Source organism: Talaromyces stipitatus, genomic scaffold (genome assembly GCF_000003125.1).
Source record: "Talaromyces stipitatus ATCC 10500 scf_1105507295549 genomic scaffold, whole genome shotgun sequence".
Lineage (NCBI taxonomy): Eukaryota > Fungi > Ascomycota > Eurotiomycetes > Eurotiales > Trichocomaceae > Talaromyces > Talaromyces stipitatus.
Window position 1 is genome coordinate 1,252,736 of NW_002990117.1, and position 26,370 is coordinate 1,279,105.

General features: G+C 45.8%; 9 protein-coding genes across 10 annotated transcripts, besides 2 other annotated features; 6 read left to right on the forward strand and 3 right to left on the reverse strand.

Annotated features, from left to right (window-relative positions):
- The first annotated feature begins 93 nt into the window (after window positions 1-93).
- Window positions 94-118: a sequence feature (GC_rich).
- A 151-nt stretch (window positions 119-269) lies between these two features.
- TSTA_013200 (vanillin dehydrogenase, putative) lies at window positions 270-2,030 on the forward strand (the record flags this gene model as incomplete). Its single annotated transcript, XM_002483403.1, has 4 exons — window positions 270-739; window positions 800-1,193; window positions 1,248-1,690; window positions 1,752-2,030. The coding sequence occupies 4 exons, from the start codon at window positions 270-272 to the stop codon at window positions 1,897-1,899; spliced, it is 1,455 nt and encodes a 484-aa protein (XP_002483448.1). The 3' UTR covers window positions 1,900-2,030.
- Window positions 2,031-2,197: 167 nt separating this feature from the next.
- Window positions 2,198-3,005, forward strand: TSTA_013210 (short-chain dehydrogenases/reductase, putative; the record flags this gene model as incomplete). Its single annotated transcript, XM_002483404.1, has 2 exons — window positions 2,198-2,488; window positions 2,549-3,005. Exons 1-2 carry the CDS (start codon window positions 2,277-2,279, stop codon window positions 3,003-3,005), a joined length of 669 nt encoding a protein of 222 aa, XP_002483449.1. The 5' UTR covers window positions 2,198-2,276.
- Window positions 3,006-3,916: 911 nt separating this feature from the next.
- Window positions 3,917-5,379, forward strand: TSTA_013220 (dienelactone hydrolase family protein). Its single transcript, XM_002483405.1, has 3 exons — window positions 3,917-4,188; window positions 4,269-4,500; window positions 4,559-5,379. Exons 1-3 carry the CDS (start codon window positions 4,046-4,048, stop codon window positions 4,925-4,927), a joined length of 744 nt encoding a protein of 247 aa, XP_002483450.1. The 5' UTR covers window positions 3,917-4,045; the 3' UTR covers window positions 4,928-5,379.
- A 300-nt stretch (window positions 5,380-5,679) lies between these two features.
- TSTA_013230 (uncharacterized protein) lies at window positions 5,680-8,460 on the forward strand. Its single transcript, XM_002483406.1, has 5 exons — window positions 5,680-6,550; window positions 6,603-6,859; window positions 6,909-7,043; window positions 7,089-7,179; window positions 7,230-8,460. Exons 1-5 carry the CDS (start codon window positions 5,694-5,696, stop codon window positions 8,335-8,337), a joined length of 2,448 nt encoding a protein of 815 aa, XP_002483451.1. The 5' UTR covers window positions 5,680-5,693; the 3' UTR covers window positions 8,338-8,460.
- Window positions 8,459-9,989, reverse strand: TSTA_013240 (uncharacterized protein; the record flags this gene model as incomplete). Its single annotated transcript, XM_002483407.1, has 2 exons — window positions 9,349-9,989; window positions 8,459-9,321 (listed from the first exon to the last, which is right to left on the reverse strand). Exons 1-2 carry the CDS (start codon window positions 9,845-9,847, stop codon window positions 8,459-8,461), a joined length of 1,362 nt encoding a protein of 453 aa, XP_002483452.1. The 5' UTR covers window positions 9,848-9,989.
- Window positions 9,990-15,453: 5,464 nt separating this feature from the next.
- Window positions 15,454-18,183, reverse strand: TSTA_013250. Of its 2 annotated transcripts, XM_002483409.1 has the most exons (6): window positions 17,899-18,183; window positions 17,620-17,845; window positions 17,189-17,567; window positions 16,941-17,088; window positions 16,355-16,878; window positions 15,454-16,114 (listed from the first exon to the last, which is right to left on the reverse strand). In XM_002483409.1, exons 1-5 carry the CDS (start codon window positions 18,143-18,145, stop codon window positions 16,376-16,378), a joined length of 1,503 nt encoding a protein of 500 aa, XP_002483454.1. In that variant the 5' UTR covers window positions 18,146-18,183; the 3' UTR covers window positions 15,454-16,114; window positions 16,355-16,375. The 2 variants fall into 2 exon arrangements, with proteins under 2 accessions (XP_002483454.1, XP_002483455.1); XM_002483410.1 differs by lacking the exon at window positions 15,454-16,114 and having other exon boundaries at window positions 16,259-16,878.
- On the forward strand, window positions 15,468-16,236 carry TSTA_013260 (uncharacterized protein). The gene is made up of 3 exons (XM_002483408.1): window positions 15,468-15,672; window positions 15,724-15,807; window positions 15,866-16,236. Exons 1-3 carry the CDS (start codon window positions 15,629-15,631, stop codon window positions 15,996-15,998), a joined length of 261 nt encoding a protein of 86 aa, XP_002483453.1. The 5' UTR covers window positions 15,468-15,628; the 3' UTR covers window positions 15,999-16,236.
- A 522-nt stretch (window positions 18,184-18,705) lies between the features above and the next one.
- TSTA_013270 (uncharacterized protein) lies at window positions 18,706-19,957 on the forward strand. The gene is made up of 2 exons (XM_002483411.1): window positions 18,706-19,563; window positions 19,612-19,957. Exons 1-2 carry the CDS (start codon window positions 19,003-19,005, stop codon window positions 19,765-19,767), a joined length of 717 nt encoding a protein of 238 aa, XP_002483456.1. The 5' UTR covers window positions 18,706-19,002; the 3' UTR covers window positions 19,768-19,957.
- A 3,812-nt stretch (window positions 19,958-23,769) lies between these two features.
- On the reverse strand, window positions 23,770-25,975 carry TSTA_013280 (uncharacterized protein). The gene is made up of 2 exons (XM_002483412.1): window positions 25,581-25,975; window positions 23,770-25,529 (listed from the first exon to the last, which is right to left on the reverse strand). Exons 1-2 carry the CDS (start codon window positions 25,692-25,694, stop codon window positions 24,204-24,206), a joined length of 1,440 nt encoding a protein of 479 aa, XP_002483457.1. The 5' UTR covers window positions 25,695-25,975; the 3' UTR covers window positions 23,770-24,203.
- Window positions 23,883-23,912: a sequence feature (AT_rich).
- Window positions 25,976-26,370: the final 395 nt, after the last annotated feature.

The following is a 26,370-nucleotide window of genomic DNA, read 5'->3' on the forward strand; positions in this document are numbered from 1 at the left end:
CATGACACTAATCCGGGGAATCTCCGTAGTTACTAAGATTTCTTTGTTTGATAAGCGCCATTTGCTACGCCTCGGCACCAAAGCCGACTCTCTCCCCCCCCCCCCCCCCGCCCCCCGGATCCCCGCATCCGGAGCTGGGATCGTGGAGAAGGGCCCTGGAGACTCCGCACATTTCGATATATTCAACCTCTTACTATATCTAAGAGTCTTGCTATGGCTTCAAGTTCTTACCCCCTCAAACCGTGTAAACAGCGGTTGCGCGCATCGACATGGAGAATGGAGCCAGTGTTCTAGGTCATGTTCCGGTCATTCCACTCCTGATAGACAACGAAAGTATAGTAACCGACGTGAAATTCGACGTTGTCAGTCCACTCAACAATCAATGTTGTTATCAAAGCAGTAGTGCTTCTGTCGCAGAAGCTAATGCTGCTGCCCAAGCCGCACAGGCTGCATTTTCACAATGGACGAAGCTGAAACCCAATGTCCGGCGAGAATTGCTCTGGAAAGCAGCGGATTTGATGGATTCAGTATCGGATGAACTGGTTCGTTACCAACAGGAAGAGATGGGAGCTTTACCCGCTGCAGCTCGCCGTTCGATTAAGCGTGCATCCGATTTACTGCGAGATGCGGGTGCCATGATCTCCTTGATCGAAGGGACAGTACCATCCCTTGGGCAGGAAGGTTACGCTGCGGTAGTCTTAAAAGAACCGTATGGAGTCGTCTTGGGGATTGCTCCTTGGTAGTACCTCTCTTGTACCTTTTGAGGAAGAAGTGGAGGCTAATTCAGGCTAATTCATAGGAACTCACCGTTCATTCTTGGTATGCGAGCGATTGCTCTACCCCTTGCGGCAGGCAACACTGTCATTCTCAAGGGATCAGAGCTATCGCCAAAATGCTTTTGGGCACTGGGGCAGATCTTTTACAGGGCTGGTTTACCTAAAGGCTGCGTGAATGTGATATTTCACCGACCATCGGATGCGATCGAAGTCACAAATAGTTTGATTGCCCATCCAGCGGTACAGAAAATAAATTTTACCGGGAGCACTCAAGTCGGGAGGGCAATCGCTGCCGTCGCGGGCAAGTATGGGAAGCCGGTGTTGCTGGAACTTGGTGGAAAGGCGCCTTGTATCATACTTGATGACGCGGACTTGCAAGAAGCGGCCTCTGGATGTCTGATAGGCGCCTTTGCAGGGGTAAGTCCGTAAATTTTTACCATTCACTCACCGTGATTGATCGGACTTTTACAGGCCGGCCAAATTTGCATGTCGACGGAGCGCATCATCGTCCACCGAAGAGTCGCTGAATCATTTCGCGCCATTCTGGTCGAGAAAGCTCAGGAAATGTTTGGTGCATCTCTACCTGTACCAACCTTGGTATCCGCAGCATCTCGTAAAAGGATTCAAATCCTCGTTTCTGATGCTCTACAAAAAAAAGCTGAAAAACTGTTCGCACCTCGGGATAATAAGGAACAGAATGACTCTCAGATGCAGCCTATCATCCTCGAAAACGTCTCCCCAGACTCTGATCTCTATCATACAGAATCCTTTGGACCAGTAGCCTCTTTATTCGTGGTAGATTCGGAAGGCGAGGCAATTGAGCTTGCGAATGATACCGAATATGGTCTCACTGCCGCCGTTTACACAAACAACCTCGCAAGAGGATTCATGGTTGCAGGTCAAATCCAATCTGGGTGAGAAAAAGACTGTCCATCTGCTAGCACATACTTCATGCTGACGATGGATTTGGTCTAGGGCTGTACACATCAATTCACCTACAATACACGACGAACCTGTGCTGCCACATGGAGGTGTCAGGAGCAGTGGGTATGGTCGATTTGGTGGCGTTCATGGATTAGATGAGTTTTTGCAGACGAAAGTGATTACATGGAAAGCAGATTGAATTGAATCTACTGGACAAAAATGCGAATACTCTAATATTTCTAAAGGAATACGTATGCCTGATATGGTTGTAACAAGAAGCAATCTCACATATGCAATACAAACCATGTTGGCCGAAACGATAAGGCTATAGACGGGCAAACATTTGGTTTTCTTGAATTATTCGGTGACATATTAGTAATTAATTAAAAAAATGTACGAGCTTGGTATCTGATATTAAAGAAAATCGGAGACATTTAGTGCCACTTTCACGTATAAAGGAATACTTGACTTCAAGAAACATGAAGCCGAACCTGGAGAAAATATTGTCGACATCATTTGCTAACAGAGCCCCTGAGATACATCACATTTTAATACGTATTCATCAATTCATTCATTATGCATAAAGAGTTCAAATGGGTTAATAAACTCTCCGGCGCTCGTCTCTTTATTATCGGTGGAACTTCCGGTATTGGGTTCGGGGTTGCAGAAGCAAGCGTGGAACATGGCGTCTCATCTCGAATCTTGTCTTCATCCCCAAAGACTCGGTTAGAGGAAGCTAACTCCAAACTCAACGAATCATATCCCAACTCATCTACCGATATCACTGCGTATCAATGCGACCTGTCGAACTGAATCGACGCTGAGCCAAAAAGATCTTTTCTCGAAAGTCGGATTGTCGATCACATTGTTTTCACAGCAGGTGTTGCGCTAGCACTGAAGCCATTCGGAGAAGTCGATTTTGAATCTATGAAGCAAACGGGAACGGTTCGCTTCTTTGGCGCCCTCCTCGTAGCCCGATACGGACATAAAAACCATGCTCCATCACACAAAAGTTCAATTATATTGACATCCAGTGTCTCTAGCAAAAAGCCCATTTCAGGATGGACTGTCACAAGATCCTATCTTAGTGGGCTTCATGGCACGATGAGGGGTTTGGCTTATGATCTAAAGCCTATCCGTGTCAGTCTGGTCACCCCCGGCGGCGTGGATACGGAAATGTGGAACATACTGGATCAAAAGTCGAGGGTTACTCTGATTAAAGGATTGAAGAGACAGACCACAACAGGCCATGTAGGAACGGTTGAAAGTGTTGCAGAGGCGTATTTGTACCGTCTCAACCATTAGCACAAATAGAGGCAGACTGTTGATTTAGGTGTAGTTAGTATTGAATGCTACATTTCCTTGACAGCTTAGAAGAGTTTTCTAATACCGTATGATAATTTTGATACATGGCACTAGGCTTCATACTTCATACCAACTTGGATGCACTTTGTAACCATGCAAGGATTTCACATTAATGCGTACGTCAGGTTCAAACAAATTCCTCGTATTGAAGAAGTTCATTCAGCGCATATATCGGATCACCGTCATTACAGTCCCAATATCACTGAACCAATCGCTGGTGGCTTCCTCCCTGCTTCAGGAGAAAGATTGGAGACCTTTTGCTTGAGGTTGTAGATTGATACGAGGTCTAGGGCATGCGGGGTGATACTTGGCCGTTTCCAGTGGCAGACGAAAGAATGCAGTATTTCCTACGGTGATAAGTAAGTGCTTGATCGATACAGGCATGTAGCCCATCGGCACGATATGACAACATCGCAAGTAAGGAATGCCGGAGAATACCATGTCAGATCTAACCCTAACAATACTTAATCTTATCTTTCATCTAAGTTAACTAACTACGGTTTCTTCCCGGATTATGTCAGAATCATGGTAATAGATCGCATAAATCCCAAAGCCAATAATGTCTATTCACGAGGTACTTTGGCTGCTGACAATATCAGTGTCGAGCAAGGTTGTCTTACGTGAGAAGTTTATCCGAGCTGATTCATCGTTTGTTATTGGACACGGCCCACTGGGACGTATATCCTAACAATCCGGTAAGGTTCACCATATCTAAAACTGAGATCTCTAACGACAATGGGAGCCCAATCATTTCTATCAAGATGATATCCAAATCGATTAAACTGTAGTAGGACACCGTGAATGATGTTACACTCCCTGGCCACCTCGGCAACGGTGGAACCCCAAAGAAGAACTGCGTAATTCAGACCCCGCTTTACCTCACTGCTTCATCTTTTAAAAGCATTCCATTCCTTCAACGAAGTCGATTCTGTTTTTAATATTCAGTCGATCAGCGACAAGAAATCAATCTATCATCGAAGATGGCATCCAATCCTCCCGGTTCCTGCTGCTACAAGGGCGTCAAGCATGAGGGGCAGCCCGTCGGTAGTATCTCCACAGTCAAAGATTTTGAGGTTTACACCTCTTATCCTGCCGACAAGTCGACCGATTATGCCGTGTTGCTGTATGTATCCTCTCCTTCTCTTGAAACTCTCCGATATATATTTGACTGCTTCTTACCGCTCGCCCGTCCATCTGATATAGTCTCACCGATATCCTCGGCCACAAATTCCAAAACCTCCAACTCATCGCCGACCAGTTTGCTAGCAACGGCTATTTCGTGTTTATGCCTGATCTGTTCCATGGCGATCCAGTTGCATTGAACCCCCCTGAGGGCTTCGATCTATTCAAGTGGTTGTCAGGACACCCGAAAGAGACCGTCGAGCCGATCGTTGAGGCTAGTATCACCGAGTTGCGTGAGAAGTACAAAGTCAAGGTATGTTCCTATCACATTTGATCAATAAGTGCATAAGCACTGAGTGTAGCGTTACCAGAAAATCGCCGCCGTCGGCTACTGCTTCGGCGCCAAATACGTCGTCCGCCATCTCCACCCGCAACAAAACAAAATCGACGTCGGCTTCATTGCTCACCCGTCTTTTGTCGAAGCCGATGAGCTAAAAGCCATCGGTGGTGCCTTGGCTATCGCTGCCGCAGAAACTGACACCATTTTCCCGACCGAGAAGCGTCACGAATCTGAGGTCATTCTCAAGGATACCAAACTGCCCTACCAGATCAATTTGTATAGCGGAGTCGTGCATGGATTCGCGGTTCGTTGCGATTTGAGCGATAAGGTGGCCAAGTATGCAAAGGAGAATGCGTTTTTGCAGGCGGTGCAGTGGTTTGAGACGTATCTTAAGGAATGACTCCCTGTGGCCAGACCGGTGCTGTAAATACTGCTTTATATATGTGCTAATGGGTGAGGATGATAAGCAGTGAATGTTTCAAATGCACTTCCAACAAATGCACTTCCAACTCAATAATGTGATGGTCTCCATTGAATCAGAATATAGACCGTAGTAGCAAACCTTATCTTATCTCCATCCCAGGGTTAGACGGGTTAGGGTTGGGTACCGTTTAACCCTCATCGTAGGGCACACCTCACCGACGAACAGGGGAGCTCAATATCAACAAACATCCATGAAACTGAATGATGCTTGTTCCGTATTGGACGGGATTTGTGCCCGGTCTTATGCACGTACTATATATATTGAGATTGATATCGAAGCCTCAACACAGACAAAATCACAATGACTGGCAGGGATATCAGGACTCAGGAAATATCAAAAAGCGACGTCGCAATCCGCATATCTTTAATCTATATTGGCCTTTTGTAGAGTTTGGATGAAGTCGCTGAAATTGCGGAAAAATAAGGATCCCGATTTAACACCGAACAGTTGCCGAGGCTGAGCCGTGGCTTAGTCAAATCTGCCGAAATCAAAGGCCAAATACAGTCAGAGCCAATCACTGATGGAGGAATTATATACGTCCGGCATTTCCTCGGCGTGGCTATCGCCGAACGACATGACACTTACTTCTAGATGACGGCCCCTTCCGTTAGGGCTACTACTGTTTCCTTTTCTCTTCATTCTCTTCTCTAGGTATCCTCCCCAGTACTGACGACCAAACTGGATGATAGAGATCAATATGGCCTCATCCACTGAATCCGACAACCACTCCTCCCCCGATTCACGAACAAAAACAAAATCCGGCGCAAATAGGAAACTGCGTATCCCGAAGGCCTGTTATCCCTGCTACAAGAGGAAGGTCAAATGTGACCGGAATTCGCCGTGTTCGTTATGCGTGAAGAGAGGATATGCTCATCTATGCACTTTTACACATCCACCGACAGCGTCTAAAGAGAGACCATCTAGTCGAGGACATCGTCAGCAACTTGATACAAGCCGTCATCATAACACCGGCGGCTGTTGCGGCGGTAAGAAAGAAGAACGGCCTGATACACAGCTGACAGGCGACTTTATCATGACCGAAGGCGACAATGTACTCATCGATCCCCAGGAATGGCAGAGCATACAGGATAAACTCGCTGTCCTAAGCCAGAGTATGCATTCACTACGCTCGCGGCTGGAGATTGCGCAGTCACCACCGCCGCCATCTGCTTCGTCACCGGCATCGTCAAACCCGCCGTCGATCTTTGATGGAAGACAGAATGTATCACATTCGTCGCCCATCACAAATCCGGCGTCACCACTGACGACCATTGACGAGGAGAAAGCCGGAGAAGGGGTTCGTACTCGAAATGCCCTTGGCGGGTCACCGGTTCATTGCGGATCAGACTCTGTGACTGCATTTTTGTTGGAGAAGCCGAATCAGCGAGCTATCTTTGGTGAAGATAGTGTTTTGTCTCAACTGGCGCTTGACAATCAGTCAGCGACGTATCCGTTTTTGGACCTCTGGTCATCCAATATTACTTCGTATAGTAACGAGTCTGTCTGTGCGGCGCTTCCGGATGATGGTGTCTGCCGAAGGTAGCTCATTCCTACTGATTGTCATCTGATTATGATAGCTGACTGGACTCAGATTGTTACGATCCTATCATGACGTCCGCTTGACATTGTACCCTGTCATTACCGACTTTGACAGCTTCCAAAAGGATGTCCATACCTTTCTCGAGAACAGGGCTCTGCAGGGCTTGTGCGCGAATAATTCGATGGCTTCTGCCGCGCCGTTCGGCTTTAGTATTTCGTTTATCGGTATTCTCTTCGCGATTCTTGCTTCGGGATGCCAGGTATCCGATTTCTCCCGGAAAGAGAGGACGTCAATGTGCCAACTATATAGTAAGTTCTTATTATACAGTATGCTACTCTATCAGACTAACAGTCGCAGTTTCTTGCGCATATCAATGTCTCCGAAATGGGAACTTCCTGTCTCAGCCAAGTATGGAAGCGATTCAAACTCTGTTGATTATCGGAGATGTTCTTTCGTTTAATATGAACCCTGGCATCGCTTACGTAACATTCGGTACGTACCGTATCTACCCTTCTATTGCATAAGCTCATAATTCAGGTGTCGCCCAACGCATGGCGTTGACACTAGGTCTACACGCCGAGTCGTTTGTTTTCAGAGACCCAAATGCCAACCGACGGCAAGAACTATGGTAAAATCATCGATCATTGAAACAATGTTTACACGTCTAACGAACTGCAGGTGGTCCATGGCCTGGCAAGACAGCCACTTCGGTCTTTCGTACGACCGTCCCATCGAAACACTCGCACCATGCCCTCAAATTCCCCGAGCAGCCGACTCCCGACCCGGAAACAGAGGCTATTTCGAAACAATGTGCTCCGTGATCTCTCTGATCCTCCAACTTCTTCGCGAAGAAATCCTCGAAGGCCACAAGATCAGCGACCACACCATTCCTGCATACAAAACCGATCTAGACAAGATTCTTGCCGATGCAGCTCCTCACTTGAGGAGTGAAGATTATTGTTTCACACTTAAAGATCACATTCAGCGATTAACACTCAAACTGCGATCATCGTATTTGGTTTCGGAGATTTGTCGTCGATCATTGAAACAGTCTTCGATCGCTGGAGGCAAGAAGGCCATGGCACCGCATCTGTGTCAAGAATGTATCGAGAGTCTGTTGAATACGATCGAAGCGTTTATCGAGATACATCAAATCATTCCCCACGGTTCAAGGTCATGGATTCATCTTCACAGCGCTATTAGTGCCGCATTCTTACTTTCGGTCGATGAAGGCGCGCAAACGGATCCGAGTGTGTGGGCGATACTGGAGAAACTCGAGAATGTGTTTTGCGATTTGACCTCTTCCGCGCACATCAGCAGCAGTAACGCAGACAAGATAACTCATAGCCCCGATTCAATGGCTCGCGACTGGTCACCACCACCACCATTCTCCAACACACAGTCGATCAATCATACCCCTGCCCCACCAGCAATGGGCGATTTGTTCTCAATGGATAATTGGCGCGCGTTCGGTCAGACATTTATGTTATCCGATTTCCCATTGAGTACGGATTCGATGATGATGGGAGGCGGACACAATAAAGGCTTCGGAATGTCCCATGACTTTTCGCAGGATATGCCTATGGGAGGAGAAGCAGATGGTGGTGTGGAGTTCCTCATGGGGACATTGAGTAGTTTGAGAAAGATAAATGCTGGATTTAGGGCGCAGAAGGCGGAAGCGATGAAGAGGAATAGTCTTGTTGCTGTCGAGAAGAAGGCTGCTGGAGGGTCGTGTTGTATGAGCCGGAGTAGGGAGGGAACAGGGGCTGCGACGAGATGTCATTAGTCTTTTTTGTCTTCGACTGTTGAATTACTGTTTATTGGTAGCGAAGCTTGTTATCATGAGAATCAATTCTAGGTATCTATCTACCAGACATTCAACATAAATAAATCTCCAATGTTTCTAATCAATTCACCTTCAAAGTCCTCGAAAAACACTCAATAACAGCCTGCGAAGTCTCCAACTGAAACTTCATCTTCTCCACCTGCTGCTTCAACTTCACGTTCTCGGCTTTGACATCTTTGATTTCCGCAACATGACTTTCCCGTTCGCGCATGGCATTTAATCTCATTTCTGTAAGTGCCGCCATTCCTTGCTCGTTGTCTCCAGTATTAGTTGTGGCAGCAATGAATGATATTTCCTGCTCCCGTTGCGATTGTTGCAGCGCATTATCAAGTCTCCCCCTCAAATCTGCATTCGCAGACTCCAATTCAAGAACACGTTGCTCCAACGCGGCTGTTTTGGCTGTTTGCCATAGGTCATTATTTTGTGACAAGGATTGGGTTTTCTCCATCCTCCTGGACCCAACAGAAGGTGACCCTGCAGACGAAAACGAGCCTGACGACAATCTATTCTGACTCTTGCTTGACCATGTAGCCTGCGCAAGTTTGTTCCGGAGTTGAATAACATTTTGTAAATCGTCATCCCTCAATTTGCGTAAAGCTTCGTGTTCACGTCGTTCTTGCGCTAGCAAGACGCGCAGTTTTATGAGGTTTTGCACATCTTCGTCGCGGAGGGAGAAGAGGGATTCGCGGTTTGAGAGTAAAGAAGCTTTTTCGGATTCGAGAGTTGCGATTCGTGACTGGAGAGAGGTGTAATCGGAGGCCATTATTGTGGGGGATTGGGTTTCGAGGATAGCGATTTTGGTGAGGAGGGATTGGAGTTGGGTTTGTAGGGGCCCTGGGTTTGGGACTTGTTCTGGCTCTGATTGTTCTTCAGTGGTAGGTTTGGATGTTGCTGGTGAAGGGGGTTGATGGTCGATTGCTCTTGCTGTCAAGGGTGGACTATCAGGTATACCTGTGTTCCTCGGCCGGTCGATAAAGCTCGACTCCTGGCTCTGGAACGCCTCCATCGAGAGAGAAATTTGATCCTGCTGAAAAAACGATTTCACAACACTAACATCCTCGCCCATCTCCGCTTCAACATCGACATGCATAGAAGCCGGCTCATATTTATCCGCCGACAAAATATGAACATGTACCGAACCCTCCCTCTGTCTTTCAGCAGGAGAAAGCGTCGTCGAAAATGCAGTTGATCCCGACGCTTGACTCATCACATCATCATCATTATCTTCATGCGCAAATGACGAAGAACGCGGCGAAAGTGACGGGACAGAGTATCGTTCCGACGAGGATGATTGGGAAGATCGTTGATGTTTACCAAGCCACATTTCTGATGGATGTGGGTAGGAGATTTGTTGTTCTTCGGCTGCTGGATCTTTCAGCATGGCGAGGCGTAAGTCGATGTTTTTGGCGCTGCTGCGCGAGCTGGTTGAGGTATGTTGTGCTGTCCACATGTCGTCCTAGATAGGGAAGGAAGTTGGGGAGAGCAGATTCAACGAATCCTTTCGTAGGTGTGAGTGGTTTGATGATATTTTCGTCTCTGATATCCTAAACAACATCCAGCTTAACCATGAATTATATATCCAATGCCAAGTATGCTAAACATCTGCTATACCCAGGGGCCGACAGCCTGAAACATGATAATTCCTCTATAGTGACTCTTTTCGAGACGAGCGCATCAGAATCGTTTTGAATGAATGCAGAACTCCAGAATTATAATCTATATCCTTCAAATCAAGATTAGCAGTGTGTACTGGACGGCTAGTGAAAATTGAGTCTTGTAACAGTTATGTCTCAAGTTGGATACCCCTTGAGGAGAGACGGGTAGGTGAAACTGTTGTGAGAGTTGGATAGAGCATCGTGCGGCTCTGCTGGGTCCTTTATTTTTGTTGAAAACTTGAATATGCTCATGCTTATTGATTGTGTTGTTTGGACTTGTTGGAATTGAAGGTCCTCCAGGTCTTAAACTCCTTTAGGGTTTCGGTTGACAGCCCTAAGTTCGAAATGACCTCGACAACCTGAGTCCAAATCTCTTTCCTCCAATTAACTCCTTGGATCCATAAACTGGAATAAAAAAGCTTGAATTATTTTTTTGGGTAATAATGGCACTGACTCTCATGACGCGTTGCGTGATTGAAGCTTTATCTTGATGTCGTATATCAAGATCTCTAGATCCATGGATGTCCCTCAAGATATTTGATAAACGGAAGGGCCTCTCCAGCTCTACGTCCACGGATCTGTTTATTAATTGATCTATGAAGTAAACATAACTTTTAAATTGCAGTAGAAAGACTAACATAAATATAGGGCTCCTTTGTACGTTTTAGGAAGATGAGAATTATTTTTTTATCTCTGTCCAATATCTGTAGGGCTTTTCATTCGATCGGGACGACATTACCATACCCGGAGAGTTAAATGTCAGTCCACTGCAGCTGCAGTTGATTGCCATTTAGTAGTCTCACCCCCAAGGCAACGGCCTCACAGACGCAGATCCCAACAAGGCATCCGAAATTAACCCCAACATGATTTCGGGGGTTATATTGGTAAATGTACCGGTATCTATTCCCCCGCGAAATCGATACCGAGATTCTAAGGCATGGCACCCTGTTCCTTCATTTACTCCTAATGTCGCATGGCACAAGGAAAGAATTGGTTAAAGAAGAAATGTAGTAGGACACATAGTGAGAATCGCCTGCAGATCGATATCGTGATGCGGTCGCAAAGTCGCAATGACCCGAGGATATCTGGGCGCACTTGTGGAAACGTTCGACGCATTGAAAAGAGAGCGTTCCCTACGGTCAGCCAAGACGTTAAAGGACTTGACAGGTCATAATTGACTTCAGGTGGTATCAGTCCACTTGGAGTGTATTCGAAGTCAACGAGTGCTTTTTCAAGGGTACGTATATGGATGAAACCTGTCCGAGAATCTATGTCCCTATATCTCCAACATTAGCAGCGCTAATAATGGATAAAGGCTGTTCGCTTCATAGACTCATTAGTAATATCATAAATCTGTAGGTCAATATTTTCATAAGCCAGGTTTCTACTTTTATCAAGCTCACGGATTGCACTTCTCTGTCCACACACTTGCTGTAATGGTGGAAAATTATAAGGGACAGCCGAGGCTACCTCCATGCTAGCGGCTTCCCGTTCAATCACAAAACCAGTAAGCCTCGGCTCGTATTAGCCATTGATGGTTTGTTTTTCAAGAGTCTGGTAAACCTAACGCATTGATTCTTGAGCGACCACAGGCATGACATTTTATGTTGTAGTATCAAATACCATCCACTTCAGCACGGTGAGGCGCGCCGAGATCTGTTCATGAACCATTAGAAACGTAGATGCTGATCCCCGGACTATCAGGCTATCAGCCCCAAGGTACTTTAAGTTAAGTAACCTGGTGTCCCATAGTCACAGATTAATGCACATCTCCCTCTGAAACATACCGAAAGAGTCAAGACCCTGGATGGTGGTGACTATGAAACTCGGAGATAAACGCGGTCCCGGCGATATCATAGGGGCTGTCCTATCACATTCAAGTGCGTTGTGCGCTGAATAGAGTTGGCTGCATGAGCGCATGGCAAACACAATCATTCATACATGCAGCCAGCTAGTCAAGCAAGAAATAGTGTTTATTTGCACGTCGCTCTTCCATGACGGCTAGACTTAAGCCATTCGAAGGATTCATAGAGCCTTGAACACTGCGACATAGAGTAAATGGCCCTCGAAGGAGCATGAAAAAAGCAATATAAAGTATATATTTAGGTGAAACTATAAACTCACAGGACAGCCTCCGAGGTGTTCCGTGATATCATTCGTTCCATGCGAAGTCACCTGCGAGTATTTGGGCATCCACTATATTTCCAGACACCACATAAAGAAGAATCAGAGCACTTTATCTGATAGCTGTACAATTTCCCCCGGTTAAGAGGTTATAATCCTGCTCAACTGTCTTCGAAGTACTCGCTTCTAATAGTTGGAATAAACTCATGTAAACCGTCCGCTAACGCATCATAACAGGATCGACCGATCGGGACAGTGTTGGTATTTCCAGCACTTCATGCTTAAAATCCATTCGAAGGCCCTTGGTTCATTCGATCGACCACCGTATCTGGTCGTTCATAGATCGAATTTTTGAAGTGAACAGTGGAACAAGTTCGACAAATAGCGTCATTCGGGACGGCTGAAGGAGAACTGACAAGTTATGATACTTAGCAGTTCAACAACACATAAAGGAGGCCTCCCATCCCGCAGAACAACGTTGTCATCTTCAATACGATTGTTCGCTTGTTCTCGTGCTAATAAGGTTTGGTTGTAATCTTTGGTTCACGGCCCAAGCCGTCCCGGGACGTTCCTTGACGAGTTAGTCAGTGATCTGCGAATCTTTTTAATCTCTTTCACCACCAAATGAAGAATAAATTGATTAACATATTCAAAGGCAGTTAAGCATAATGAATGCATTTTCAAGGGATTGTTGAAGGTTGTTGCAGGTAAAGCCTTACAGTTAGAGCACCCGCAAGGCAACTTCAAGGCAGCAATCTCTAGCCCTAGCCCCGACCCGGAAATAGCCTCAAATCGAAAACCAAGCCCAAAACGAGGCAGAAGTCTCTTCTAGACTTCCAACTGCTCCACTGAGCGCTAGAAGAGCTATAAGTGCGATCGAGCGCACTTGCAGCATGTTCCGGCCTTTAAAGGGGTCGAAGCAGTATGTGGGCTAATATTACTTACCGGTCTCACAGAGCCACGAAGGGTTTTGTGGCAAAGCTAGCCCACGATCGCCGCGACGGAAAGTTATGCCTGAACTAGAAAATGTGCATACAGAGCCACGAGAAATGTTACTACAGAGCTTTCTTCATAAAGTCAGGAACACTCAGCTTCCGCGCCACCGGATTGATCTCCTCGATAGCTGCCTACGCTGTCTAGGTTCAAAAATAGCGGTCAAGCCAGAAGACAAAGAATTTTTCTATCAATAGAGATTACAATGGAGCTACTCTGGTCTCGTTTGAAATCTTTCGCAAGGGGTGTGTGTATATCTTGTTCCGCAGTGACGTGCTCTTTTACCCAGGTGAATAGCCAGCTACTAACTTAGCAACTTAATACTAGCTTAGGCCTGATCTCGGCTCCCGGCAATTGTATAAACATGTTATCGATGATCACAGACCTTCATCCATCTATACTCTTGTATACGCCGTATACTCAATCCCTGACTGACCATGACCAAAAATTGGATCATGCCTACGGGAGTGTCCCGCTGGCATTCTTCAGCTGACTCGAGATGCATGGGTACTGCATTTGAGTGAGGGCCCGAGCTACAAGCTTGGAATGAGAACAAGAGAAAAAATTTTTTCTTGACTAAGGTACCGAAGGAAAAGGGGTAAATTGACTCATGCAAGCAGCTTCATACAGTCTAACTGGTCAGAAACACAAAACCTAGCGGAACGGAAGAGATTAAGAATATGCACTACAGCATGAGGAAACAGCCACCAAGACGCAATTTGTCTGCCAAATATACGATTCGACTAGAAAGACCAGGTGGAATTCCCCATCGCATTAGAAGCACGCCACATTCATTTCACTTGTGTAACACATCAATCCAGCATCATATTTGTCTTAACTCTTGTTCTCAAGCGACTTGGATATATCAGCTTTGCTGAATTGGGGTAAGGTCTTGTATGCCATGTGGATCTCGGCATTTTCCTCGTCTACCGAATATACAGAATTCAAACGCACTTGGATTTGAACAGGGACAACAGATCAGAGTACCATTCAATCGCGCTAACTTCGCATCTGCGTTCCCTTTTGGATGGGGACATCCCATCCGTCGCTGGAATTAGGGCATCGGCACCTATTTCTTGATTCCACTCCTCATATTGACCTTTCTCTTAGACTGAATGGTATTGTTTTATACTCCGTACATGCGTTAGCTTACGGTGCTCGCCCTGAAGATCGTGATCTATTAACGGTTCATGATTCCATCGTCTCTTGATTGGTGCGCTACTCATAGCCTATAGCACTGGGTCTGGCCAACAAACCTGATGAGGAGCGCGCTACAACATACATATCGGTGGCTATTACATAGGTAGCTATCCCGTTTCCCTGTTCGCCAAAGAGGAGCGGGCTTAAGTACGGGTCAGGAGATATCTCTCGCATCATACACATAACCTGGGGGGTTTAACCAAATCAACGTGTAGCAAAGCAAGCTGCATAGAGTGTTTACCCCCAGGAGATAGATTTCCGCTGTATCAACTTCAATATGTTGATCAATTCGTTGAGAAATACCACGAGTAACTAATCGTGTCTATTGCATATTTAGATATTACCGATAGGATCGATCGATATGGACTTGCAAAGACAATCTGGAACCCTGTAGCACGCTAACTTCCCGCATAAACACTATCATGTACAAGGACAGAATATGTCTTCGTATACCAACTTCCGGAAACGTAGAGACCCACGGAGGTACTTGCCACCAACCTGGTTCAAGAAGACAAGGGCAATCTTGAAAGTCTACAAGTATATCGAACAGGTGAGTTCGTATTGCGATTAATTAGAACTTACATAGTCCGTCAATCTGCATACGGCTCCAAATAACGGATACTAGCTATGGCGGGTGCAAATGTTAGATCCTAGTCCACTGAATAGAATTAGATATGCTCGGCCTACGATATATTAATCACTTGGCCCAACCGGGTAAGCTTGACTACCCGGACGGAGAGAGCAAAGCAATCCGCGCGGATCAAGGTCCGAGCGGTTCAAGGTCCACAATCCTATTGGGTAACTATACGTTTAGTCCATCATGGAGGCGTTATGAACGTGTCTAGAGGGTCTGGACTAGGATTTACAGACTGCCAAAAATGAATTTTCCGGTGGTGGATGAAACCGACCATAATCCGATCAAGGGCGTACCTGCAAGCCCTGAAAGAAAAAGAAAAGAAAATAATTCAGAGAATCAGAAAGAACTGCATCGAGTCTGTCAAATGTTGACTGTCAGTTTCCGGATTCACTTCGCTATGGCCTAGAGAGAAAAAAGAGAATTGGATCTTGCAACGGGTTCTGAAAACGTATAAAGCCAGCATCGGTCCCCAGTGAGGGACAGCAGTCTTTCAGAGAGCATAGCTCAAGCAACAATCTTCCCATAAGACAGAATTGGTGCATTTCCATATCCTTCTATTTCATTTCGTGTCCAATCCTTAGATCCCAAAGTCTCATTTTTCAACCCGTTCCCATCAACCACAATGGCCAATGAAAAAGAACAGGCGCGCAGGAAGCCCTGTCAGAAGTACGAATCCATACCACAGCATCGCTTGTCACTTCTAACCCTTTCTCCTAGTGGTGACGGATATGAGTCCTCGTCGACAGATTCAAAATCGGCCGTGACTCATGATACGGCCTCGATCATGGTCGAACCCGATAAGTGAGATACCATTCTTGCCCCTTGTCATTTGAAGAATTACTGATTATGATGTCTGTAGTGATGAATACCAGGACGATGGCACAGAAGACGATAGTGATACAGCAGATGGTTCCAATCCAGGGGTCGAACAGGACCTGCAATATAATGGGGCCCAGTTTTCGGATTCAGAACTAACCGTCGATCTTGCATAATTGTGGCGGCAAAGTCTTCGTATCGCGTGTCTTTGCATGGTTGAAGTTTGACCGCATTTCGATGTTATGTCGGGCACTGAGCCCTCTGGATTTTCTTTTTTATCGTTTCGTGTGGTCTATTGATTACATCAGCCTTAATATTCCATATGTTCAATTTCGTTCCACATATCAAAACGGAGAGATTTTGTGTCAGAGAGAAGATTATAACTCGTCACTGCAATACACAATCTGCAACACCAAGATGTCGAAACACCGAGGTACTGGTGGTATAGCGTCCGACTAAGGATGACGATACAAGTTTTCATCACGTAACCAGGAATAGATATCGAGATACTAATAACATGAACCAGACTTACCAAGTTATGAGATTCACCCATTCAGTCGTCTGCATAAGAAACGATCTTTCGCCCGGAGTTCAAGTCGCGGGAAAAGGCTAGTTGTTGCGGCTGCCGCAACTTTGCTGCTCCTCCGTCCTCGTCCTTTGCTCTTTTCGCAGAAAAGTCTTCGTTGTCCTCGGCAGATTTCCTTTTCAATGCACCATTGGTCGGTTCATCCTGGGTGGATTTACCATCAAATTTACCATCATCCTTTGAAATTTTCACAGACTTAGAATTGTTATGCTTAATCTCTTCACCATCCCTCTCTTCTTCGGCTTCTTCTTCCCTCAAACGTTCCCTCTCACGTAATAGAGCATGGATTTCACTGTGCCGAAAGATTTCGATTTGTTCGTCTGTCAACGTCCTCTTTGCGCCATCTGCATAATATCCCAGGTCGTTGTCTTGACAGAGCCACTCCACTTCATTGTCGGCTAGATCTGATTGGAAAGCATCATGGCGACCGCTTGCGCCGAAAAAGTGATTAGCGTGGAATTTCTGGAGATCTTCCTGTTGCATGGTGTCAATACCTAAATGGGAAAAAGAAATAGGTGATATATGAACTTACCAGTGTGACAGTTGGAATCTGACAACTGGTCATGTTGGCTGAAGAACACTTGCCAGTTGTAGGATGTTGTTTCGGTGTAGCCTTGGGGTTGAAACGAGGTTGTGGTCACGGGCGGTTGGAAAGCTATGATAATGTGGGGCGGGCGCGACTAGTTAGGCAACGCGTTTGGATGCCTGACATGTGAGACGACAAGCATTAATTTTCGGCATCTGTTGAAACGAGAAAGTTTATAGATTCAAGCTATGTACAACATTTCCAATCTTTGCCTTGACGCTATTGAAACTTATTTCCAACCTCAGGGTATCTAGATTAATGTCCGAAGCTTTTTGTCGTTCCTCCGAAGATGGTGCCGTCAAACTCCATGCAATTGAGATATGGAAGCAGTCTGTAAAGTCCTCATTTTCTGTCAAACGAGAGCTGGATTTGCCGTGTTTGATTACCCTGTCCATTAACTTAACCTCGGTTGCATATAATGGTGGCTGATTATATACAGCTAGTATCCGATTCGATATTCGCAGTAACTGATTGAGATTGTCGTCTTTGGGCTTCTTAAGTCTTATCACCAGGAACCAACGCGTTCGTTCAGTGTTTGATACCCAGTCTAGAGTGTCTGAGATGACTGTAAACCTGTTGACTAGTTAGCATGTTCATCATATATCTTTCTGGTCGAGAGATGTACGGTTTCGTGTTGGACTCTTTGATAGCGTGTTCGAAACCCTCTATGAAAGGCTGTTTTTGGTCCGTGGAGAGGACTACCGGCCTTGATAGAGAAACATGTAACGGTAGTTGGACGTTCAGGTCGCTTTGCAATAGGGTATCAATCTTCGAATGGCCGTGGGCCAGCTCTGTCTCACATTTTTTCAGGATGTCTTCGAGTATGATCAACTCATCTTTTCGCGGGTACCCTGCTTTACATCAGCACCAGCCCTAACCCCAATGAGAGAACACATCTGCTTACACTCGAGGTATATATGAGTAGGCCAGTTTCCCTCTACGTGAGGAATAACACGCTTCCGACCACCATGCAAATTAGGATCGTCTCGTACACTAACACGAATGCTCGAGGCATAAAGGTCGTGAAAAGCGGTTGGGAGCTCAGGTAATGACCTCACGGCATGACTGTTCGTTCGCTGTTTTTTCTTCGGCTGTAGTAGCTCCTCAGCTTCGCTGTCTGTAGACGAGTCTGGGTACTCGACAAGTCCCATTCCTGGCCATAGATATCTGACGTAGAGTCGACGGTGGTAAGGTCACAAAAGGAACTGTGGGGAACTTGAGGCTTATTCCTCTGCCAAGACTTGATGCCGTTTCATTGCCTTGGAGCCTTACGGCCTTACGCTACTCTGGGTAGCAGACTGACAGACTAACTAAAAGTTTGCATAGATCTAGATCTCGAGATGATCATGGTTCGTCCGGTCGTTTCCAACCAAACTTCATAGATCTGGATTAAGATCAAAGTCTATAGTCTATCCGTGGTAGTAGAAGAGCATAACCTAGTGATAACGATGACTTATGGTGACGTTGCGAACCAGAGAATGTAACAATCAGAGTCTTTAAGAAGAATGTTCCATCCTCAACTTCCACTATACCGAGTGTACTCGGACTACAGCGACATCTTCATCGCTTCAGAAGGATTTAAAGATCTCTGCCTCAGGCATCGGTCTAGAAGGCAGTCTTGGCATCAGCGACCCGTGATTGGCCGCCGGATGCGGAAGGAACGGCTGTCACGCAGACGCTATTCCACTTTTGGCCGCACGAGGTCCAGTGGTATGAGGTCATCGGACCAATTCGGCAAGAAGCACGATGGATTGGGTAAGTCCTGCGAATAAGTCAGGCTGACTCAGGCATCCACGTCATGGAGGGACGCTGACTCCGGTCTTTCTCACGTAGTCAGCTGCTTTCTCTTCATATTCTTCGCATCTGCTTTAGACATTCTTCACTGCCTGTAGTTTCTTCATTCGATTGCGCATCGTCTCGTCTAGTTTAAGCTGATCGTCATTTTATCATCCAATATCAGGCAGTCGACTATATACTCACCCCTCTATACGGTCCTACACCTTCCGAAATGGACGGGCCAGGCAACCACTTCTATCCCGAGGATAAGAATCCATTTCGAAACAGGAAGCTCAATTCCATGACCCTTGAGCGCCGTCGCTCAAACTCCTCTCCCTCTACAGCTATCGAGGAGAGTCGCAATGAGTTCCGCGAGACTCTAAAACAGCAACATGACATTCAGCGCCGAAAGACGCAGCGTTCTTCAAACAGCCACAACGGCAAACGTCACAGCCACCGAAGAAACAGGGTTAATCCTGACGTGATTGATCAATTGGATAATGTCAATTTTATGCAGTATCATCATGAAGGGCCGTACGATGCGGTTTATCCGGAACGGAATGTGTGTAGTAAGAGGAGTCCTCTGGAGGCTGTGAAGGATTCGAATGAGGAGACGCTGCGAGCTACGCCGATGTATATGATTATTGATAGCGTGCAGCGACATCGGCCGTTGGATGGTGTTGCCTTTTATCCTCCGGGGACAACGGATAAGGAGGGCCAGACGTATGAGTATACCGAAGGTGACAATATGATGGCTGAAAGGGAGGGGTTGTTTCCGAGAGTACCGGGAGAGGTGAGTTGATCGCATTTTCTTTTGCGTTCTTTTCTTAACACGACTTAGAAAATCACCGACGAAGATCTCAAGAATGACCCATTTTATCAGCAAGATAATCAGCGTCCACCGAAGCGCATGGGCAGTTTGCGAAAGGCATTGACGAGTCTTAAGGGACGTTCCCGGAGATACTCAGCTACTACTTCGGGTGTAGTCTTGAATTAGGCTGGATGCGCGAGTTATCGGCCGCGTTATACGTAATGTTGTTGGACAATAGACCTTAATCGGACGGAATACGGGTGTATGGTATAAGAAGATGGCAAAGGGCGTTGTTGGAAGTTTCAGGTTCACTTATTGGGGTTACTATGTATATTACTTGGGTTATTGATAGACGAATTGATGTGTTCTATTTGTTAATTTTCCTATACATATACCGAATTTCTCGGATGCATAATGATTTACGTCAAAGCATCCATTGATATAGGCATGTCAACAATGACTTGCTTCTTTGAAAGACCGTGTATCTAGATCTATTCATGGAGGAAAGATGATACAACCCTTAACTATTGCACAGTTGCCTATGAGAGGGTTGACGCAACCAACGCTACCGAGGAAGTCCTTTGAATATACATTAACACTGAGCAGATGATACTTACCGTACTAGTGATAAATAGATGTGTCCACATACTGCGCATTCTCCCCCAAAACCACTAGGGTTTTAGAAACAGTTACCATTATTGCCTGATTAGGAAAGTCTTGGCAATATCAGGTCATCGATTGTGCCGGGAATGGGATCATTCTTTTGCCAGAATATTGCGTACAGAGAAATGAGTGAGCCGATCAGAAGGAAAGGAGGGTTGTGACAGACTGCTATTAGTATACAATGGGCATAGGTGAGCTGCTGATATCAGGCCCCTTACTCGTAGTCATCAGAATAATCACGCCTACAAAAGCATAAAATTCGAATACTTTGAAGAGCAAGATGGCTTCATCCACATAGATACACGTACATAGCGGACAATATTAAGAATACCAATAAGAAGGGTCAACATTAAAGAGAGGAATCCGATTTCGAAGATCTGTGATGGGTGACTACCTAATTCAGTAGATATAAGTAGTATTAGGGCTGCCTACGCTACAACCCTACCTATCTGGGATCTCTCCTTTGACCAGTCTGTCCCAGGCCGACGATGTTTGTATCAGGTAGCTTGCTGATGTTGAATCGAGAAGTTGATAGAAGTCTAGGATACTAGCCGTAGGCTGCAGCCAGGCTTGGGAACATGCAGGCGTCCTTCCTAGTGAACTGTGAAAGCAGATTCAACAAACACAACATGGAGGAGAGAATCAGTGGCAAACCATCTGGACTAACAGAGCATTGCTAAAGCCCTAAGACCGGGTCATGGCACCGGCATGCCGAGAACTGCCACGCCCTACATAGCACGATCCTGTTGTTATTTTTAGTCCGGTGTTAAAAAAGATACGCCAAGGATACATCCATTCATATAGGGTATGCACTATGCAGTTACAATGTCCGCAAATCAAGAATTTCATTCCTTTTCTTCCGTCCTTGGCACATTGAATGGATGGCAAGTCTTAGACATGCATGTACTTGACTGCTTTTTCATGCACCATGTTACGGAGTTGAGTCCGTTGTAGTAATCATTATTTAGTCAGGTTGTCTAAGACAAGGATGGCCTTACGAGTCAGTTGTCACCTGGGCATTTCTTGGATTCCGGGTATCCGGCTTGTGCTTTTACTCCATATACCTAGCATATTCCCCAATGTCAATGGTGGAGGCCCGTCAACCTATTCTGATTCACAATGAGATTGATATCTGATACTCACCATTTCAAATACAGCCGATATAACAACTCCTGCCGAAGAATCTGTCTCATATTTCCGACAGCCACAATTCAAAATACGTACGATTCAATATCTTCACACCATCAGCCATACATCAACGCCAACCATTGCCAAGAACAAGCCAGCAAAGCCCATAATCCTCGGCATGACGCCCGATGGGCTTGCTCTACTGCAGTAGTATGCTTGGCTGATTTGACCTTTCTTACGGTATTCCGTATCCCGGTAAGATTGAAAATTACGTGAAAGGTCGCAAGGAAAAAGAAAATTGCGTAAGATAAAAACGCACTGCATACCAAGACGGGGAAAGTCCGAAAAACTTTCCGATTTCTGCTTATCTCCACTCGACCATTCCATATAGAGTAGGTGGATAGACTTAAACCTACACATGATAAGAACGGTCCAAGAACGGCGGTTGAAGCCAATTATATGGCTTTTCAAGCGGTGATTTTTGACCAGTATCCTTGTAAGTGCTCTCTGTTCTGTAAACTTCTGTTAAGGCGTTGACAGGTCCTTGGAATAGAGGTCCTAGAAGTTAGAACCACCTTCGTCCCACAAAAATCTTGAAATTTTGTGCGCCCAGAAGTAAATTCCGGGTACAAAGTTCAAAACAAGAAAATCAATCTCGTAAATGGGCACGTGAGCAGATAACGCGTCCCAAGAACACGAAGAAAGACTCGACATGACTACCAAAGACGAACTAAAATGAAACAGACAATAAATGCAACATTGTTTCGTATATGTATGCGTTGCCTTGAAGGATATATGCAGCAGATAAATGGGCAGGCGTAAGCAGTCGTCGTCATCCATGAGTACCCGGCGGATTAAGTGGCTTGGTGGCTTGGCACATGCATATTGCTTGTTTTTTGTGCAAGATTGTAATAATACTGCCCATCTTACGAGCTGTAATTACAGTAAGGTAAGTAAAGTACATAATGGCAATACAGGGTACATAAACAGAAAAGCGTAATACGTTACAGTATCGCCCATGCCTTGGTAGTGCTTTCTCCTGGTTGTCGATGAAATAAATATATTAATATAACGAGATTATTATGCCTATCACCAGGATTATTTTCAGCGACGAAGCCGATTCGATATCCTGAGCCTGGAAAAAGACACCTGTCCATTTGTCGCAGCCATAGGTATTCCATGCTGTGACTTGTGGCTGATGAGAGCACCTGAAACCTTAGCGTACATCTTTTATGGAGTGAGGGTCTGATCGATCAAGTGGGATTTACCACTCGGTAGTTTTTGCGCTTTAAGAAGAAGAGCGGAATTTCTTTTTCCTTCTCTCCACGTCGTTGCTTCGAGGTCGATTTTGGTTATCTCCGATTTATGCACTCATACGTGCATGTCAGTTGGCGTGGATTATTCCATATGTAAGTCTGCAGTACAGATTATAAATTTCCTCCCTTTCCAGATAAATTCCGCGTCTTGGACGGAAAATAAGACTTAGGGCTTGCACATCCACGTGAATCTTCAATCGAAAGAACCACAGATTTAAGGCCAAGACCCCCTTTTCTCGTATCAACGATCGGCAAACCACGCATATTAGGTAATGGAGCACGTGAGGAATAGGAAATGATCTTCACTGGGGATTCTACCCGATTTCTAATGTTTCTAATATTTCTAATATTTTCTTACTCGGAAGATATCTAAGATTTTGATGGTTGTATTCATTCTTTCAAGTTCGATGTTGTGTAAATGCAAATAAAACGTCTCTCTCGTATTCCCAAACATGTTGTGGAGTTGAGGCGGCCTTTCCGGGGTTGTTGAAGGGGCACGATCGGGACCATCTACGATAACATCACTATCAAATACGATGTCCCAGCTCAGCGACTTGTTCTAGAAGACCACCACGCGCTATGTATTTGTCTGACTCATTATGTTACTTTCGTACTGTAACTTCTCATAGTAATGGTCGTATGATATTCCAGCCAAGCCTGTCATATTTTAGTCCCCTCAGCTCTGAGCCAGTGAGCCCTGAACAATATGAAGCTACCTAGGTATGTACGGAGCAGTATTTGTCAAATGGTCACTCACAACCTGAAACCTACCGTCTACAAACCACAATCGCCAAGAAGCAGTAGTCCGCGATATCTCAACGCTGACAGGCTGAGTTGTCCAAAATTAACGGATTCGTATATTCGAGGATCCCTGTTCAGGGTTGTAGTCAAATCAACTATGATCTGTGACAGGCTGGAGACTCCGAGGGGGAGAAATTCCACGGGGGATCGCCGCATGGATCTACGGCGCATGTAACGATTCGGATTTTGTAGGTGGCATTCAGCCCGTCAGGGTCTCGAGTCACTATCCAAGGATACCCTGGACCATACGTAGAAACATATGAAATCAATTTCAAATCAGTCAATACCTCCAGAATCGCTCATGCTATTCCGTGATGATCTGACCTGACCCTAAGGAGATACATTTGTTTCAGATCATCTCTCGTATTTTCCACCGTATATCTCGTTAGGAACAATATAATTGTATAATAAATTATTTATAAACACCGTGCAATCCGCTTATGCAAGTTGTGAACGATGATCGAGAATGGCAACGCCAATCCGTTGTATACACAGGGAAAAATCTTGAAGATGAAACGAAAGGCGTACTTTTCCTGAAAGTATGTCAGATATATACCGAATAAAAAAATACAGATAAATAGTCAAAACAATATATCCGATTGTCCCATGCAGGTAAAAAAGAAAGGGGAAAAAAATTGCATATTTCACATTATGTTGCAGTCGCAGCGCCGAAAATATTATGTATGGTTGCTCATAAGTTCTGGTTATAGGTGATTAAACAGTCGGCATCGGACGGGAGGTCATGGGAATGAGTTCTGGTCCCTTCTCGTCTCCGTCATCAAAGAACGTCTTCTCAATACGTTGTGTAAGACGAGCACAGAACGGGTCGACGTAGGTAGTCCACATCGAGGCGCAGAAATATAACAACACGAGCCAGCAGGGAATACTGACGGCAAAGACCCAAGGTGCGCGGCGAGGTAGCCAAGGTGGCGGGACGGGGTTTCCTTCAGGATCTTGGGTCCATACCCAGGGCTCACCACTAATACCATAAACCATCCATACCAGGACGGTACGCAATAGAGTGCCGTGAATAAGGTAGACGGCAAAGCTTTGCTTGCCAAACCAGAGCAAGATGGAGCTAGACAAAAACTCCTTGGACCAGTTGGTCAGGAAAATTGACATGATGATCATGTCCATGCCGACGGCAGTCCAGCGTTTACCGTAGTTGCTGCCAAGCGGGAAAAGGTATTCGGCCCATTCGAACATGCGGTTCGACCAGCCGGCCCATTCGGGGTGTTCACCGGGGTAGGAGCAGACGATCAGGCCGCCTATAAACAGAGAAAAGCCGAGAATGCGGCGTGGCCAACGGTAGGTCTCGCTCTGCAAGAAACTCTTGTACCGTTGCTCATAGGACAAATCGCTTAGTACCATGCCGTACAGAGCTTGAATTTGGAAGGTCTCCCGGTCGAGCTGGGGGTCTTGATGGAAGTAGGCAATTAGCAAGACGCAGATAAGCAGGCGATAGCGGTATTTGCATAGAATCGTCGCAAATGAAACAATATAGATGAGCATGGAGCACTTCAGCAGTGGTAACAGGGCCCACTGGTGTTCATCGTAGATCATGTGAACCCTATAATCGGTATTGGTCCAGGCCACCAAGAAATTCTTGAACAGACTAATAATCTCCTTCCACAAAGTATCTTGAAGATCCGGTGACGCATCACGAGTCCACGACGAGTCGCATCTATTTCCGACGGTATAAGCACCAAACTGCGCCAAAGTCCAAGAAATGCACATGGCAATCGTAGCCGGGAAAACGAGACGAGGAGGACGACGAAACGCGGATTTGGCGACAGTCACAAAAGCGCCGTTTGTATCGCCCGCCCGCGATTGCTTCATGGGTTTGAGAGCGCAGACATATCCCGTCAGAAAGGCGAAAATAGTGACGCCGATACGACCTTGCCAGGGGATTCGGAGGATGATTTGTTGTAGTAATCGAGGCGGGACGTCTGGATTATCTCGAGGAGCGAATAAATCGTAATCCCATGCGCGGGCAAGATGGGTTGCGACAACCAGAACTGAAGCGAATCCACGGAGACCCTAACGTCTGTCAATATACATACCGATAGATTGCATGATCGGAGCACATACATCAATCCATTTGACGGTCTTTCGGGGATCGCCTTTCACACCATCTCCGGTGTGCCATGGGAGGGCATTCGGGATACTCTCCCATAACCGGGAGTAAGAAAAGTGCTCTGGCATTTATGCAAAGAATATTAAATAAAATGAGACAGAAAAAACAAAAAGAAGAAGAGGATATCAGAATGAGAACGGAAGGACGGGTGCCAACGAGCGACGACGAAAATTAGGGATCAAGATTAAGTCATTGGATCTGAACGAGATTTAAACGAGAGATTGATACGATACCACGGATAAGAATAATGAAGGTTCTATAAAAGATAGAAGAATGAGTATATATCCACGGTTACACAAAAGCGAACTCAGGAGATGAATTCAGAACGTGGACAAGTGTACTTGCCGGTAGAGTACGGAGGAAGTGGAAGTGAAGTGAGAACCAAGAAGTGATGATGGAGAGAAGATTGACAGAATTGGCGCCAGTCATTCCCTGAGGCCTTCCAGCCGGGGACAAACGTAGTAAGGATGGACAATACAGACGCTCGGCGGTGGGGTCTCAGGCCAGGAACATGATACGGTAATACGGTACTACGGTACATACAGAAGTATTCTGCTGTATTTAATACATTTAATACACGATACAGAGAAAAATACTACTGCCGATGCAAACTACGGAAATGACAGCCCCGAATACAACACCCAAGAATTAGCACTGACGAAATACCCCACAAGGTGCCTGGGGCCACGTACCACTCAGGCCCGTCTTAGCCGCCGCTTGAGGCGCCAAGAGACAGTGATGAAC